We start from the raw sequence: 17,094 nt of genomic DNA on the forward strand, positions 1-17,094 counted from the left end.
TTAATAAATGCTTTCAAAGACCCCTCTGGTGTCAGTCCACCCTCACTGAACTGAGGTCACTGAAACGAGGTGGGACAGCGGGCTGTCGGACAGTGCCTGGGGGAGAGGGGTGGTGTACGGATGTAGGGAGAGGAGCGAGACTCTGTATGAGTCATCTATCACGTCAGCAGTATGAAAGCTATTTTTAGCACTGAAGCAGCTGCGGAGGAGACCGATTGGCCCGTATGGAAGTGAAGGATACAGGTTCAGAATACATTAACACCTGGAAAGTCTGCAGATGAACATCAGTGGAGGTGCTGGGAAATACATTATGATAGCGGTGGGGAGCCAGAAAGCCGCCATACATACACTGGATTATTATTATTTTTTGTCTGAGAATATGATTCACCTGACTGAATGTCATTATTCTTGAATTCAACACATTCTTGAATATTTCCATTTTCAGGATTCAGTCATCTTTTATCAACACCAGGTGGCGCCAAGTGTCTTCATCAGCATGAATCACTGACTCTCATTCATTCATTCAGTCATTCACAGCAGTGTTACTACAGAGGTCGTCTCCTCCATTGTGCTTATACTGTAGTGCCACATGCTGCACATGCGGAACAAGCAAGGATGTCATTTTGTGTTGGAAGCACTCCCACCTTCAAATGACCCATCTCCAATCAAAAAGCAAGATGCAAAAATTAGGCTGGAGCTCGAAAATTACATTTACATGACCAATACAAATGAATCTTAATGTGATGTTAAACAGTTAATATCAGACGTGTGCAGCTGCAGAGAGCCCTTCTTCAGGCTTTGGCCCTGACAGCAACAACATGAGATACACATGAGATCTTTTGTCTGCAATCAATCTTCATCCAGCGCAGTCTGCAAACCCCCATGCCATGAGCTATATAGGAAGGAGTGAGAGCCTTGTGGTTGCTAGGCAGGCACCACCACACCACAGTTGCCAAGGGAATGCCTGCATGCAGAGGTAGCGGGAGAGATGGAGGAGTGTGTTGGGGGTTGGTGGTTATAACAAACTGGTGGGGGGAGGAGCTAGACAAGTTCAAGGCCACCATTTCCCCAACATGGTCGGATGGTGGTGATGATGGTGTGTGATGGTGTGTGATGGTGTGTGTGTGTGTGGAGTGAATGGGTGCACATGTGTTGTCGAGACAAAGCAGGGGGAAGGGATGTGAGTGAGAAAGTGGGTTGGAAGTGGATGTGTGTCTGATACAAAACAGGGCTGACGTAACTGCTCATTAAATATGGGTTTTGTGGGATAATAGAAACGTTCCTAAGCAGATAGTACACACCCATTTGCTCCAAAGACAAATAAAAAAAAAACCAAAATGACACAAATATGGAAGGGTGAAAAATAAATGATAAATAAATAAATAAATAATGATGCAATGATGCATTTGTTCATAGTAAAGACGGTACATTTTTTCCTCTTCTTCCCCATCTTATCAAACATGGATAGTCATAGTGATTTCAGTGTATTTTTACTGTTTTCTTTCAAAACAATAATTTCAAAACAACTTGGTAACACTAGCAAGATGAGAGAGAAAACATAGCATTTATATTTTTTCTGTCACTTATGCGAAAATCTTAGTGGATATATAGGATGGCAAAATAAAAAGGGAATTTATATTAAGCAGGAAAAAATACCAAAAGGTAGCAGATCACAGCCAATGTTTTTAGAATAATAAAACAATGAAGGCCTTAATGTGAAAGGGTTCAACCCAGTTACCATGTTGTGATCTAACAGATAGACACTGGTGGTCTGAAGGTCAGGATGCATCTCTCCCGTGTGTGTGTGAGAGAGACTTACGCTAGAATAAATAAATAGGAAAAGGATAATGACTGTCAAAAGCAAAAATATTTCCTCACAATACAGCTTATTACACATACACAATAAAGCATGTTGAATATAAGTGGGCTGGTGAGGACATTTATCCCAGAAAGGTGTTTAGTCACATACACTCTGCATCCTGTCCCTGGGCTTGCACTTATTACATAATATTATATTGTATTATATTATATTATTCATAACAGATATTCTTATATTTTCCCCACACATGAGGCATGAATAAGTGACATATCCTAATAACTCATTTATACTGATATTATTAGTTACACAGGTGTCAAAAAATGATGTTTTTATGCAAATATCTGTTGCATTCTGATGTGATTTTTAAATGTACAGATTAAAATCTGGGCTGTCCTGTAGTTCCACAGAGGCAACATCAAAACAGAGGCATCACTAAATTGTAGGACAATTGTAGGTTGGCTGTTGCTTGAACTTTGAAACAGAAATCATTAGATTTTGGGCTATAAAGAGTAATATAGTAGCCTACAGTATTCAGTATTTTCAGTATATGAAAACACCATCATTGAGTTCAAGTCTGGCAGGCAGTGGTGGAAGACGCATTATATCTTTTATAAAATTAATTTTATCTTTGCTTAATCATCTATAAAGTATCACTAGGATAAAATATTTCATAATGACTAATGAGAGCATATGTAACAGTGACTGTCCTCAGTGGAAGGACACGCTGTTACATGCTATTAATGGACCCCTCGGTAACATGGTGTCTGTGTAAACGCATTCATGCCCTTGTTATAAACTTAACCACTCCCGTGAAGGAGAAGGCCTTACATCGCGGTGGAGAGATGGAGATAGAGATGGAGGGGTGGAGAGGGAGGAAAAAATAGAGAGGCTTATAACACAAGTAGAGAGAGAGAGAGAGAGAGAGAGAGACTCGAGCGCGGAGGGATAGAGGACAAAAACGTGACTAGGCAGCCTAAGAGCTGTTATGCAACCGCTGACCTACTAACACATATTTCTAGAAAGGGAGCCGGAGAAACTGGAGCAAAGTGTCCGACATCGCGCAACACACAGGCAGCCCGAGCCAAGAGACAGAAACAGCGTCCACCCGACCCACTGACTCAACCGCAACTGACCCGAGCACCGACAGGAACCGGAGAGGAAAACTTTTCGGTTTTTCTGGGGAGGTTTCTTCTAAAAGGACAAGGAGAGGAGGAAACGGGAGCGAGACAGCTTTTGTGTCGGGGAAGCCTGAGTCTTTTTCCCCCCCTCTTCCAGGACATGGAAAGGTATGTTATGACTGACCGGAAGGCTGCTTTTTCGGCTTTTGTCTTTGCCTATGTGTACCTCTGTATGTTCTTCCCTCGGTGTGGTTTGGTATATAGCTGTGTGTTGAGGTGAGGACATGATGCTTATGGCCGGTTATTGTTCACATGGCGACTCTCGGCTGTGCCGGCAGATCCGCGCGCCCGTGACTTTGAGACGTTTGCGGTTGTTTTTGTCACATTAAACACGGCGCGCAAGAGACTAATACGCTGCTTTGTTGCCCTATTTGTTGCGTTTTTTTCTCTCTCTCTTTGTTATTAACATGAAACGTGTAGCATAGATGGGGAAACGTGGTTGGCCAGATATCCCACGTTATGTGCTCAATGTCAAGGCGAGGTTATTCCCCCTCATGGTGGTGTTTTCCAGGGAATGGGGGCAGCTGCTGTGCTCGGTCTGTGTTGTCTGGTTAATGCAGACACGCAGTGTATTATATTGGCTCCTGCACGTGGCATGTTGCTGTTTGTGTGTGTGTGTATGTTGTCTTTATGTAGGTCACTAGATCAGTTTAGTTGCGTAGATACTTATTCGTGTTTTTGGCTGTTCGGCTGGTGAAACATTAGTCTGGATTAAAGCATGACTTCCTTTTGGATACTAATTCAAATAAAGGGTATTGCTAATGCCACATTTTCAATAAAGGCAGATGAAATTTAGGAAATTTAAATAGAGATTATATGCAAAAATGATAAATAAATAAATTAACATTTGAATGTTTTCAGGACAGATAGCTTGTGTTAATATTCTATTAAAAATATGGGAATATGACAATGATACCACATGTAATGCAACAGTAATCTACTAACAAATTAATAAAACATTTATTTTTCATGCTTATGTTTCTAGAGGCTTTAAAACCTTATGTGCAGAGCCTTTGCTTCTGTTTCTAGGTTACATCACAACCACATTTATAGATGTTCAAGTTCAAAGGAGAAAAAATGGTCACAAAATGTCTGATTTTTATTCAAAGTGAGTCACTGGCTGATTCTTTTTTTACTCACAAGGTGTGTTAAGTAAAACACAGCGTTGCTTTGTGGGAGTTGGAGGGTATGACATAACCAGCACACAGCAGGGAGAAGCAATAAACAGCAGCTCTCTCCCGGGACAGAAAGGCCTGTAATTGATTCCCGTTCACACCCTGAGCTTTCTTCCCATCATTCATACCCAGATTAGCACCAAATCTTTATTTCTAAAGTAGATAGATATTTAGCAAGTCCGCATTTGTGGAAGTGGTATTTCAGATAGGCTTTCATCAATGATGTAACACAGCTGCTCAATGTCTGTGAGCTATTTTTAACTTGCTCAGTCTTTCTCCTCCAAGAGACTACATGGAACAGACAAAAAGCAGAAGTGAGGTTGAACCATATATAACTATATTCTTTGTTTGGTACAAAACTTGTTTCTCAAGATCCCGGTGAGGTCCTGGTGTGACTTTGTTGTGAAATTAAAATAACAAGTGACCATCCAGGATGTGATGCAATGCATGGAAACCCCTGTCTGGCGAAAGCAGGCAGAGTTCTGGTGAGCTCTTAGTTAGTCCGCCTGCTGCCAGCTGGTCTGGTTTCAGAGGCGTCTGCATTGCTCCGTCCCAGCCGGCTCTCTGAATATAGGTCAGACCTGTATCTGGGCGAGGAGACACATGAGGTATACAGGGCAAGCTGTGGACTACTTTTGCCACTCTGTCTGAGGAATATGAGACCACAGATTCATGCAGACTTTAGTAACTACAACTACTTGTCCCAGTTTTCCTACTTTAGTGTCTGTTAATTCAAATGCTTGTTAATTTTTTGTTTAATCTGCTGACTGTAAGTAGCTAAAACCTTTGACTTGTAAGTAAAGATGTGAACATTGCAGTTGTAGGAAATCAGATTGAACTTTAAAAGATATAGGTCACATGTCACCAATTGACTAAGTAAGGCATTATGCAAATGTGAAAGCATATATTGATGGTTATTTATTTGGAAACAAATATTTGATTCACTCTTCAACAAACAAATCTTTAAAAAAAAAATTTGCATTTATGTGTAAGATGAAGTATTCCACCAATGATTAGTACAAGTCGAAGGGGTTTTAGTCGCATATTACTTAGAGGAAGTGCTAAATGGCACTCAGCCATAGGTCTCACTAACTGACCTGGAATGTCTGGATTCCTGTCTCCCAGTTTTGTTTCTTGACACAAAGCCGTGGGTTAAAATGGAGGCTCCTAGCTGGGGCCCCTCCACGTGTGTGGTGTTGGATCACTTAAAAGATGGAGGAGGGGAAGAGGATGCCATGCGTTTTACTCACACTTGCCTCAGAGGAGGTCAAAGGTGAAGCATTCCTCCCTGAGCGGCAAGTGCCTGGGAACTACTTCAGAGCTGTGTTTGCCAAAAGCACTGAAAACAAACTGCTTACAGTACCTGCAGTGAATCATTCTTTTTTTAATGAGAAATTAGCCCTTTCGCAAAGAGCCAATTGCACAATGTCCAATATCTCTTTATTATTTTAGTCTTGGCTTTTATTCTGAACACAACATGCACAGAGAGAATAGTGAAAGGGGAGATTGCGGGGCATTCACAACCAGTAACCTGTAGCTTCTGCTGCTATGTAATATGCATGTGTTACACAAGCTTTGCTCCGCAACAAGAGAAATTCAGAGCACGTACGTTACGAGCAACAACAGCAGCCCCTCCCCATGCAGTCCTGAGAGAGAGCCTGTTATATGTGAATTGGGCTGCAGAGATGGGTGTGTGCTCTGACGTCAATGCCATCTCCCTATCTCTCAGTATCGTTTTTCATCTGCTACTGATGCATATTGTTATGTGCTGCATAAGGCGGCGTTTTCTAGAGCGAACAGGAATTAATATTGCATGAAAATCACCGGGGCTTTTGTAATCTGATTTTCAGGCAGATGACGTATTCAAGTTTGTCTCTTTTATTCCTTCTGCTGCAGATTCTGTAAAATTCCTCTCATTTCCACCAACTGAATTCCTCTTGTCACCCCATCCCTCTTCTGCTTCCTCCCTCCCTCACCTCTTTCTGTCGCTCTATTTTTAGAGTGCACTCTAATACTCTCTTTCCCTCTCCTGCCCTCCCTCCCTTGCAGTCCCACTGACCTATTTTATGGCGCACCGTCAAAGACAGGAGGAGTGTTTACTGCTTAGCGTCGTTTCTAGGTCAGTGGGACAGAGCAGACGTATGCATGCTTCCTTCCCGCCCGCCTTTGTTTCGTGCCCCCCCCCCCCCCCCCCCCTCCACCCCTCCACACACGCACGACTTTATGAAAATTATTCAAGGGTTGGGGGAGAGAGAGAAGGGGGGGGCTGACCCTACATTTTCCACATCTGTTGGTGGTTGTGTCCAAATCCATTTCTGTTCAGCACAGTTTTACTCCAGTTCTTTGAGAGAAGGAGACTAACAAGAGACAGTAAAATCCTTGTTTTGGCACTGGAGGGAAAATTCAATTTGAAGAATAGCCTGCAGCATATCTAGACTTAGCCCCTGAGTTACAACATCACAGCCCTGGGTAAATAAATGGTTAATTATTCAGAGCAGTAGTCAAGCTGTTCCAAGGTTTTTTTAATGTGAGATTATGTAACCTGGCTATTGACTCTGGCGGAAGCGGAGAAGTGCTGTAACCAGTCTGGAGAAGACGCACATTAGATTAAATAGTTATGTGGCATTGACTCAGTGATGCAAAGTAAGTGGTTTGTGATATGGGAACAATACACTGCAGCATAGTTAGAAGAGGGTCAATGAGTCAGTTTTGCTCAACTGGAGCACTTTTGCTCTACTCTCTTTAGGATCTTTAGCTCTGCCTGTACAGCTCCGCCTTCTCTGCTTGTGTCTCATACTATGCACCACTATGCAGAAGGAACATAAGACAAATATGGGAGCATGAATAGGGATTAGGAACGAAATTCCTCCGCACCTTTGACTCCGCCTGACTTCACCTTCGCATGCAAGAGTTTCTAAGTTTTAACTCTCAAAATGAATTGTACTGACAGAAGGTTACTTTTGTTGTCTTACATGATGTTAACAAACAGCACTGACAGCAATAGCAGCTGTAACACAATCTGATAAGACACTTTACCTGATGGTTTTTTAGGTACGAAGTGAAAAAGGTACAGAAAATGTTCTGTAGGTATCCGATCTTTACTGCTTTAGTAGCATAATTCAAATTCTTAATATTACACCTGTAGCAATATGTTATTTGCATACTTGTGCAAACTTGCATACTTGCATACTTGTATAATTTCCCCCCCGAGATCAATAATGTATTTCTGATTCTGATTCTGATTGTGCTTCTTGTTTGATTTCAATAAAGATTTGAAAGTCCGTTGTTTGCAATTAAAAATGACTGGACGGTGGTGAGATTCCTTTAGACAACTCCACTAAACTGTAATTGTGCTTCACAGATTACAGTTTTCAATATTTGAAATTGGGTGGCCGGAAAAAATAGAGGAAACAAGTGATGATAAAAGTACACATTTGTGTTACGTTGAATTCCAGTGTTGCAAATGAAAACCGACACCAGAGGAGTCATTGTTACCCACAGGCACAGTGACCTAGATTATTACATTCCCTCTTTGGGTGTGTGTGTGTTTTCATGTTTGTAATGGACTCCGGGGCTCAGTGTAATAATGTGTTATTAATTACTGCATATAAATTCTGTAAAGCTGTGTAGCGAGAGAACAAGAGGAATCAGGCCTAATACGAGCAGATCTAGTTATTACATAACGCCGGACTGCCGTCAACATCCGTCCTCCGCGCTGCATTCTGCATTGTTGTTAACTCTTTTGGCGCAAGACAGGCTGGGTGGGCAAGGCTTCCTGTTGAGCTAAAATGTTGACACCACATAAGGAAGTTCAGCAGCTTGGAGTGTTGTGTAATTTCAGACAGTGTGACGGCTACCAGAGAAACTGAGACATTGCCCGCTGTGACAGAGATCTCCCCCTCCCCCCATAGACACATGCATACTCACACAGCCCAACACAGATGTGTGTCCACAGTATTCATGACTCTCATTTTGTATTTTACAAAATCAAATGAAAAACAGAAATTATAGTTATGCATAATTTGTTTCATCATACAGCATACTATAATTATATATATATATTATAGAGTGTGTGTGATGATACAGAAAATGTATCCCTGTCCATTCCCTGCCTCCCTCAGCCCTTTATCTGTCAGTTTTTGCAGAGCTGGCACCAGGTCAGCCTGCCTCAGTCCTTGTTATGTGACTATGACAGCGCCCTGTCTTACGCAAGGTCTCTGCAGTAGCAGCAGCAGCAGCACATACAGTATGTTTAGTCCTGGCCACAGCCCCCTTGTACTCATGTGTGTGCTGCTACTCAGACTCTGCATCCACCCTCCTCCTCTCTGTGAAGTCAAGGAAACAAAGACAAGAAAGACAAACATTGTGTAACTTTGGGGGTTATGTCATAGGTTTTTGGCGCAGGTTGAAATTGTGATAAACAGACTGTGTATTGATCTCAAGTCTCAGAAGTTACACTCAGTGGACCCACATTAAAGCTTTGTACTATAGTTCATCACTCTAATTTGACCTGACTGAAATGTAAATACATGCCACAATGAACTGCAGTGGTTTTACAGCTAATCTAACGCTCTCTCTCCCTCTCTCCCCCTCCCTCTCTCTCTCTCTCTCTCTCCCTGTCTCTATAACACAGTTAGTGGTCAGCAAACGGCAGCACTGAAGCTGGATCCTCAGGGAGCCCCGAAGTAGACGGACTGACCTACATCCTCTGTAAGACACTGAGAGAAGCAGTGCAGTGGCCTGACAGGCATCACAGCTCTGCTGAAGATTGAGGAAGACGCCGATAAACTCAAAATCACCTCCAGCGAGACTCCAGAGGCTGCTTTGAACTATTTGCCAAGACAGCTGGAAGACTCTTTGCTCAAAATACAAACTTGTTTCTTTTTTGAGGTTCCTCGTTCAGAACACTATTTCAATGTCTGAGGTTTTTGTGGAGTTCCACCTCTTTTTAATCTTCTTGGCTAATATGGACACTTGAACGTTTTCATCTTGAAAAATAAGTAACGGAAATCAATGAGGCTATCCCTTCAAGGAGCACAAATACCTCATCAAGAAGTTTTTGCCAATCCTGCGACATAGGTCAAACTCCTCAGTGACAAAGCAGAAGGATCATATAGTTTTACATCTTTTCCCTTCCCCCCTTTGCCCTTTGCTAGAGTTACACTCTAGCCCCCAACTAAGAAAAATGGAAAGTCTGAGTCTACACCTCCCATCCACCAGCAACAAAAACGCCATGGAAGTAGACACTTTTTCTTCTTACAGCGGGAGCCTCCCATCCCCTACTCCTGAAGGTGGAGCGCGGATCAGCCGCCAGTCTAAAGGTAACAAGCCTAATATGTCTGGCCGTCGCAAGCGAGAGTTTATTTCTGATGAGAAGAAAGATGCTTCCTATTGGGAAAAACGGAGGAAGAACAATGAAGCAGCCAAGCGGTCAAGGGAAAAGCGCCGCCTCAATGACATGGTGCTAGAGAACCGGGTCATGGCACTGAATGAGGAGAACGTTCGTCTAAAAACGGAGCTCCTTCAGCTCAAGTTGCGCTTTGGCCTCATCAGCACAGCCTCCTACATGGAGAAAAGTCAGCAGATCTCCAACAGTGCTGCTGCTGTCAACAATAGTAGCAACGGGAGCAGCACCAATGGCACCCCAAATAGTAACTACCTCTCAAGCAGCGGCTACTCCAGTGCATCCCAGGTGATGCTGAATTCTGACTCATCTGAGACGGAACAGTCGAGCCGTGGCGAGCGCCACGTCCACAGTTACTCTCCTCGGGGCTCCATCTCTGACATGTCTGACGGCTCCTCCAGAGACAGCCCAGAACCCATGGGCTACAACATCAAGAAGGAGCCCTCAAGTATGGAGATGGCCAGACTGGAAAGTAACGGGATTCCCAGTGGGATCGCTAACGGGATGCCCAATGGTATGCCAAGTGGGGCTTACCATGGCAACCACACAGCTCTGGTTTCTCCTCACCAGCAGACCACCCCATTGGCTGAAAGTGCCATGGAGTACCAGCACCATCAACAGCAGCAGCAGCAGCAGTGCCGCATGGAGGCCTCCAGCCCCACTCCTCAGGCCACCTCTGCACAGAGAAGTGTCATCTTGTACCGCTCCAGCAGTGGCTGCTACCCCATGGAGAGCCAGAGGCCGGAGGACCATCAGTCCCAGCAGAGCAGACTGCTGCAGCACGGCCAGCACATCTCGACCTCCAAGTTCTCTGACTGCTCAGTGACCATCACAGAGGTCGCTGAGAAGCTGGAGAGGACAAAGACCTTGGATTCGCCTCAGTATGAATACACTAATGGTCATGCTGAGACGGCAGAGGAGCTGCAACAAAGGTACAATCCTAACGCGCAACAACAGCCTAGGCACTACAGCTACCACGGTCGGGAGAGCAGTCTTCAGCATGCAGAAAACCACCAGAACCCCTTTGCCCCTGATCTGATCCATAACACTGAGGAGGGCAAGTCCTCCTTCCCACAGCACAATGGCTACCTCAACACACTGGACGAAGAGCCCCCGGTGCTCACCTATGAGGGAGGTCCAAGAGCAGACGGTTTCTACCAGGAGAATTCCTCCGCTAAAGACACCTCATCCAGTGATGGGGACCCTCGTAGCTCTGACAAGGAGGGCTCCACAGATGACGAGTCCCCCTCCTCGTCCTCCTCAGACATCAGCAGCTACCACCAGAAGGCGGCGGGAGCTGCCGGTTTGCACAGTGAGTGCCAAACTGAGGTCAAAGGCACTGCCCTGCCCCACAAGCTCCGCCTCAAGTACAGAGCTCTGTCCAATGGGGCAGCAGGAGCGCGTCTGGAAGGACCAGTCAACACCTCCATGTCCCCGTCTCCCAATTTGCCTCAGCACCCTTACTTAGCTCTTCCCAGCAACCCTCACAGCACCCAGGCCCATGGGGAAAGCAAAGAGATGGAGAATGAGACTGAGTATGCGGAAGAGGTCAAGCCTCAGGTGAATGAGAGGGCGGAGGCTAAGAAGGAGGGAGGGAAAAAGGGATCCAGCAGCAGGGGTGGGCGCAATAAGAGGCGAGATTAAGGACAAATAAGAGCAGCTCAAGCGCTCAAAAGAGACTATCGAGCCTTTTCCTCTCACCTCTTTGTTGTCTACAGCAGACAGACAACTACAACAATGACTCACATCTGCACCTTACGAGACAGAGAAGAAGCCAGTGATCTGTGTGAGGTGTAGTTGGGGTGTGATTTCACCATCAAGTTTCACTGTGTCACCTGTTCCCCTTCCCTTTACTCTCTCCTACCTCCCACCCATCCCTCCAATTAAAACAATAGATCACTTAATGAGGGAGGGAACAGAATGAAACTCTCCAGAGCTGGAGTCTGGGATATTCCCCTTGTGGAAGATTCAAACATTGTTCAATTATTCATCATTGTAAACTGCCTTGGTGGCTGGCCAGCATATATTGTGGCATTATGGGAACATTCCTTTGACCAAAGATTACACATCCTTCCTTTAGTGTCTCCCTTTTTGGCAAAGAGTTACATTCTTCCTCCCTCTGAACACATCTGTACCATTTGATCTTCCACCCTCTGCACACAAGTCCTCTTCACTTCTGAAGCACTTAGATTGTATATTACTGTGACATATAAATTTGCATATATGGAATATATATTTTAAGAAGAAAAGTGTGGCAAAAACAACAAAAAATAAAGCAGTGGGATGCGGAAGTCATAGACTTAAAAGTGATCAGTTTTTTCTTGTTGAGACGCCTTGTACAGTCCCTCTTTTTATCTAGAAAATGCCTCAAGATTTTCTTTTAACTAAAAGTATGAGCAACAGCTTGTTAAAAAAAAAAAAAAAAAAGAGAACGGTACACTTCTTTTTCAGATTTATGGATCAGATTGGGGGCCTCATTCAGGTATTCTGAGAAAGCTGTCAAAACAGTTAAGGCCAGTTATCCGCATATCAGTCAAGGCTATGCAGTCACACATTGCTGTCGGCAAAACCTGACAAGCACAAGGCAAGCCTCGTTTGCCAGCCGTTCAACAAAAATCAATACATCTTCATTCCAGACAAGACTTGTCTGTCTAATAAATGAAATGGCTCTCCAGTCGCAAAACCAGCAAAGCTGCTCTCTCTTCATAAGGTGCCTCTTTATTGTGTTGTCCCTCGTCCCCACTTTGGCCAATGTCTTAACGATCCCACTCACCTCCGCACTGACTTGTTTTAGCTATAGTAGGTCATACAGTCTGTACAAGTTTAACTGTTTCACTTCCTGGTGCCTGCCTCTGGCCACTATGTATAAATGTAAAGTTGTCTCTCTATCTCTTGTATACTGCTGTCATTATTTTATTATTATTTTATTAATATTGTTATTTTCTATTATATTCGGTTATTATTATGTGTATTTTTCTGTTATCCTGTCGTGTCATTTTGCTCTATGCTCTTCCTGGTTGTGCTGTGTATTTACCCATGCTGTCCCTTGCCCCAGTTACCATTTGTACTCTGTGTTACCGTATAACCTTTGTTGTTCGCCGAAAGGCTTTCGAAAATGAAAAAAAAAATTGAATAAGGCTTGTCCAGAAGTGATTATGTATTGCTATACTTCATGTGGATATGCAAAATGGTTTCAAAAACACTAATTTTTGATTGTGAAAGATTTGAAATGGGGAAAAAATAAAAGGTTGTTGAATTAATATAAGTCTCTTCTGAACTTTTTGAGTCGCTCTTGGTGAAAGTGACATAAGCACACACATCCAGGCCAGACCCCTTTCTAGCAGAAGACCAACTTGCTGAATCACAGCTCACAGACAGCAACATCCCAGTCTGCCAGTACAGCTCAGCGTGAGCCGACACAGCCAGAAAAACTTCACTGGTCCACCACGTCATCACTTAATGCCGCCTACTGGCAGAGATTCACTGAAATGAAATAAATCAGAGCAACACACAGACTGTGTGGTGCAGCAATACAGGAGGGAATCTGTTGGCTGAACTTGACCTCAGTCTGAATATTCATGTAATATATTTATACTGACACGTATGACTGCAATAAAAAGTACACCTCATGTTTTATAAACAGGCTGTCTGCTCACAAGGGTATATTCAGGAGATACAACATTACATAAAAACTTCATTTATTTTATTATTTAATAAAATATGACATAAATAGTCATTTCTTGAACTGGTTGTGAGCAGGGCAAAGCAAGTCACAGGTCAATTTAAAGAGCTTTGCATAAGGCAAAGAAATGTATTAGAAGAACATTTAAAGTTAAAGTGCAAAAATAAACTTCCCCAAATGTCACACAGGAATAGTCTTGTAAAGGAACATAAAGCTGTAGAAATCAAAATGGACACTACGGATCACTATGATGTGTAATGTGAAAGGAGTCAGTTGTAGTGAATTATCACCGACTCTGCAGTTCCCCTCAGCTCTTCAGAGCATTATTAGCATCTTTCAGCTCATTGTTTTGGTTTTATGGCCTGCAACGTTACTGTTTCGGTTCACTCTCGCTGTTCCCATCAACCTTGTTTCCAGCCAAAGGAACTGATAAACCCAATGTACGCTACCTGCCCTGCACCGTACAGCAGACAATGTTAACTTCTACCTTTGTACGCATAGCGTAGCATTTAGCAGGTAAAAGGAGAGCGAATGTTGGACCTAAATTTGATATGGATCCAGAAACACAACTCCAATTGAATGCTACGTACCTGCTAAAATAAGCAAGTGTTTACTAACACCTTTGCAACAACTTTACGTGATAATCTATCAATGTTGCATTTACAGCTTGTTCTGCTGCCCTGACAACAACAACAACAAACAAAAAAAAAAAAGGTGATGAAGTTGAGGTGTATCCAAGATCATCAGGAAGTTGATTAAACCAATCTCAAATAAAAGCAAGAGCAAAATGGCTCCATTTTCAGTAACTGAAAGAAAAGCTCAAGCCTTTAAAGCCACACATTAAGTCAGGTTACATCAAGTGGTAGTTACACATGAGCAGGGTCACATATTTTGCTTTCTGATGTAGTCCAGAATTGCTCAACGCCATGAACCAATGTTTTAACAGATGTGCTTTGGTTGAACAAAATAAGAGAGAAAATCGCAGAATATATCTGAGTGCAACAAGCAAAAACAAGTTACACAACTGTCTTGGGAGAAAAACTGCGTCAGACTGTGAACACAGAGTGTAGCAGCCTCCATCTGACCCCGCTGTTAACGGAGCAATAGCTGCTGACGGTGAACAACAAGTTGGCATGGGCAGAGCGTGCCACTGACAAGGGTTACATAAGAGCCATTACAGGAATGAGAGGCCATTCGATGCAGAGGTGTTGCAATTTCAAGGAAACGCCCAAGTTTCTTGAGAATCTCGGGACAGCGGCTCTGCTCTGGAAATGTCAACAAAGACAGAAGGACCAAAGAACCACTTGTTGTCAGTTTACGACCAGAGTGCTTCACATTTTGACGTTTTGTGACGCAAATGAAATGCATCCACAGCACTTGCTTGACTACAGTAACAGTAGCTTGTTCCTGCGTCTCAGTTTCGGATAGTTAGAGGAAGGAAGTACATGTGTGGAAGCAGCGGACCACAGATAGACCTCCTCTATATAACTAATGTGTTTTCACTTCTGCCCTCCATGCCACCCACCAGCCGGCTATAACAAGGTGACATTCCAGAGGAAACTGCAGGGCTTTGTAGCGCACTATCCTTTCCTCATTCTCTCTCCTACACCTCACCCCCCTCTTCCCTTCCTCCCCCCTCCTCTCAGTATATCTTGTTCTCGCTCTTACTCATCCCTCATTTTTTTCTCCAACCCATCTTTGAGCTGTAAAACCTGCTTTGTATTGTGCGGAGGTTTGTGAAAGCGGGCCAGGAGAGTAAAAGTAGGTCAACGAGGAGGGATAGCAGAGGATGGAGGAGGGGGTGAGGAGAGAGAGAGAGAGAGAGAGAGAGAGAGAGAGGGGTTATTCAGAGTGAAAGGGTTGAGAGAGAGAGAGAGAGAGGAAAAAGGGGGGGGGGGGGGTTACGTCACATGCCTCTACAGTGTAAACTTGAGCAAACTACTCAAAGAAGCTCTCTCTTGTTGCTGCCTTAGGGAGCAGGCCAGTAGCGCACACACACACACACACACACATACTTGGGTTACACTAATGTATCAGTTTGCATCAAGCTGACATTTATAAAAAATTACACACAGGCTGATTAATACACCAGAGCTAATGTGATTATCTATTAGAAAGCTCTGTGACATTTTCATACAACTGTGGATCATTATTTTTTTATCATCATTACTGTTTTTATGGGTTCCTGTCCAGTTTTAGTGAGCTCTAATCAAAGACTGAACCTGATTCTAATGATTTTAGTTCATTCATTTACTTTTAGTTTGACCTAATTGGGATTTTTGTTTGATTTCAATCTGCCTCTTCAGGTGTGCACACGGCAGTGGAGGTATGACCCTGGATTTTAACTACCTACAGTATATGGAAGTTAACGAAAGCTTGTAAGTCCTAGCGAGGAGTGTGTATGTGTGTGTGTGTGTGTGTGTGTGAGAGGGGCGTGTTGGCCCTGCGCTGCCTGCGGTGATCAACAGCCCTGACTGGTTATGTAACTGGGATGCTGCAGTAAGTAGGTCAGCAGCACAGGGAGAGGCAGGGATGGGGTAAGGAGGATGAGGCTGAGGAGTGTGTTAGACTGTGTGTTGGTACGTGTTCACACCTCTGTATTTCAGGTTTTGAGTCATTTTAGCCGGTTGTCCACACACAGGCGATGTACAGTTTATATCATGCTGAGCAGATGTCAAATAGCATCACTCACTGCAGAAATCTCTGCTGAAGGAGACTTAAACTCACAGGCTGAGAGGGAAAAATCAGCAGAAGCTCGATGCTGTAGAAACTCATTATGCAATCAGGTTAAACTGAGCCAGCTTTAAACATTAACTCAGTGTGTATATAGTCGATGTTTGCTTTTACAATCAGTCAACACAGTCAGTCAGAACAATGTTAATAATGACGAAAATAATCCGATGTCATCCTAATACTATACACGGGTTTCACACACATGAACAATGGACACGGAGAAGTTCTCCAGTTAAAGAAAAATAACTCTGGAATGCAATTAATTATTAAACACCTTGCAGAATGACTGGACATGGTGCTAATCGAGAGTCTCATGTTCCCTCAGTGACGTTTATTAGAGCTATTAATAACCCTAAGGTGCATCCCTTTTTTTATATAATATTGAATAAACATGTGATGTTGTGGATCACTTTCTGTGTCTTTCCTGCCTGCATTTGTAATTTCAAGGCTGCAAGTTTTTACATTTTTGATGTTTTTCACCTAAAAACCCTGAATATTTTTGCAGTGTATGTTTAGTTTTAGTGTATATTTTCATATTCCTAGAAGTTTGGTAACACTTTCAAAGTCTCAAATAAACCAAATCAAGCCAAACATTCCTGTGGTGAATAAAAGTATATACAGTACCACTGGCCAGGCGGATATCAGTGCAATTAATAAAAGTAATATATTTGATTTCCACCACCACAAATGGGGCTCAGATTGGGTACACGCCTGCAGGAAGCCTGAAAGAGAAAACAGGGAGCGAGGGAGAAAAACAGCTCCTCTGCTGAACATGCTTGGTTGGCTGCGGTTCAGGAGAGAGTTATGTTGCCTGCCATAACCCATTCAATCCCTGCTGCCTCTGTCCTACACAGCACTGTAAAATAGGTCAGTGCATGTCTGTGTGTGAGTGTGTGTGCGCTGCTACAGATGTGTGTACAACAATGATTTAAAGACTGCCAACTTCAGTGTCACACTATGACACGCACGCACACACACACACACACACGGATGCATTTACATCACAACGTAAAAATAGGCCACAAGAAAGTTATGCACTTTTGAAATGAAAGTAGGCCACTAGGAACAACTATGCGTGTGAGTGTGTGTGTGTGTGTGTGCGT

General features: G+C 43.4%; 1 protein-coding gene across 1 annotated transcript; it reads left to right on the forward strand.

Moving 5' to 3' along the window:
* The first annotated feature begins 2,872 nt into the window (after nt 1-2,872).
* Nucleotides 2,873-12,835, forward strand: nfil3-5 (nuclear factor, interleukin 3 regulated, member 5). The gene is made up of 3 exons (XM_070919198.1): nt 2,873-3,105; nt 8,806-10,063; nt 10,127-12,835. The coding sequence occupies exons 2-3, from the start codon at nt 9,358-9,360 to the stop codon at nt 11,218-11,220; spliced, it is 1,800 nt and encodes a 599-aa protein (XP_070775299.1). The 5' UTR covers nt 2,873-3,105; nt 8,806-9,357; the 3' UTR covers nt 11,221-12,835.
* Nucleotides 12,836-17,094: the final 4,259 nt, after the last annotated feature.

This window comes from Enoplosus armatus, chromosome 2 (genome assembly GCF_043641665.1).
Source record: "Enoplosus armatus isolate fEnoArm2 chromosome 2, fEnoArm2.hap1, whole genome shotgun sequence".
NCBI classification, from domain to species: Eukaryota; Metazoa; Chordata; class Actinopteri; order Centrarchiformes; family Enoplosidae; genus Enoplosus; species Enoplosus armatus.

What these genes read in the sequence shown, in the direction of transcription:
- nfil3-5 (XM_070919198.1), top strand. Translation starts at nt 9,358, where the DNA reads ATGGAAAGTCTGAGTCTACACCTCCCATCCACCAGCAACAAAAACGCC. An exon ending in GGAAAGTAACGGGATTCCCA is followed by an intron (nt 10,064 to 10,126) that starts GTGGGATCGCTA and finishes GCAACCACACAG; the next exon opens with CTCTGGTTTCTCCTCACCAG.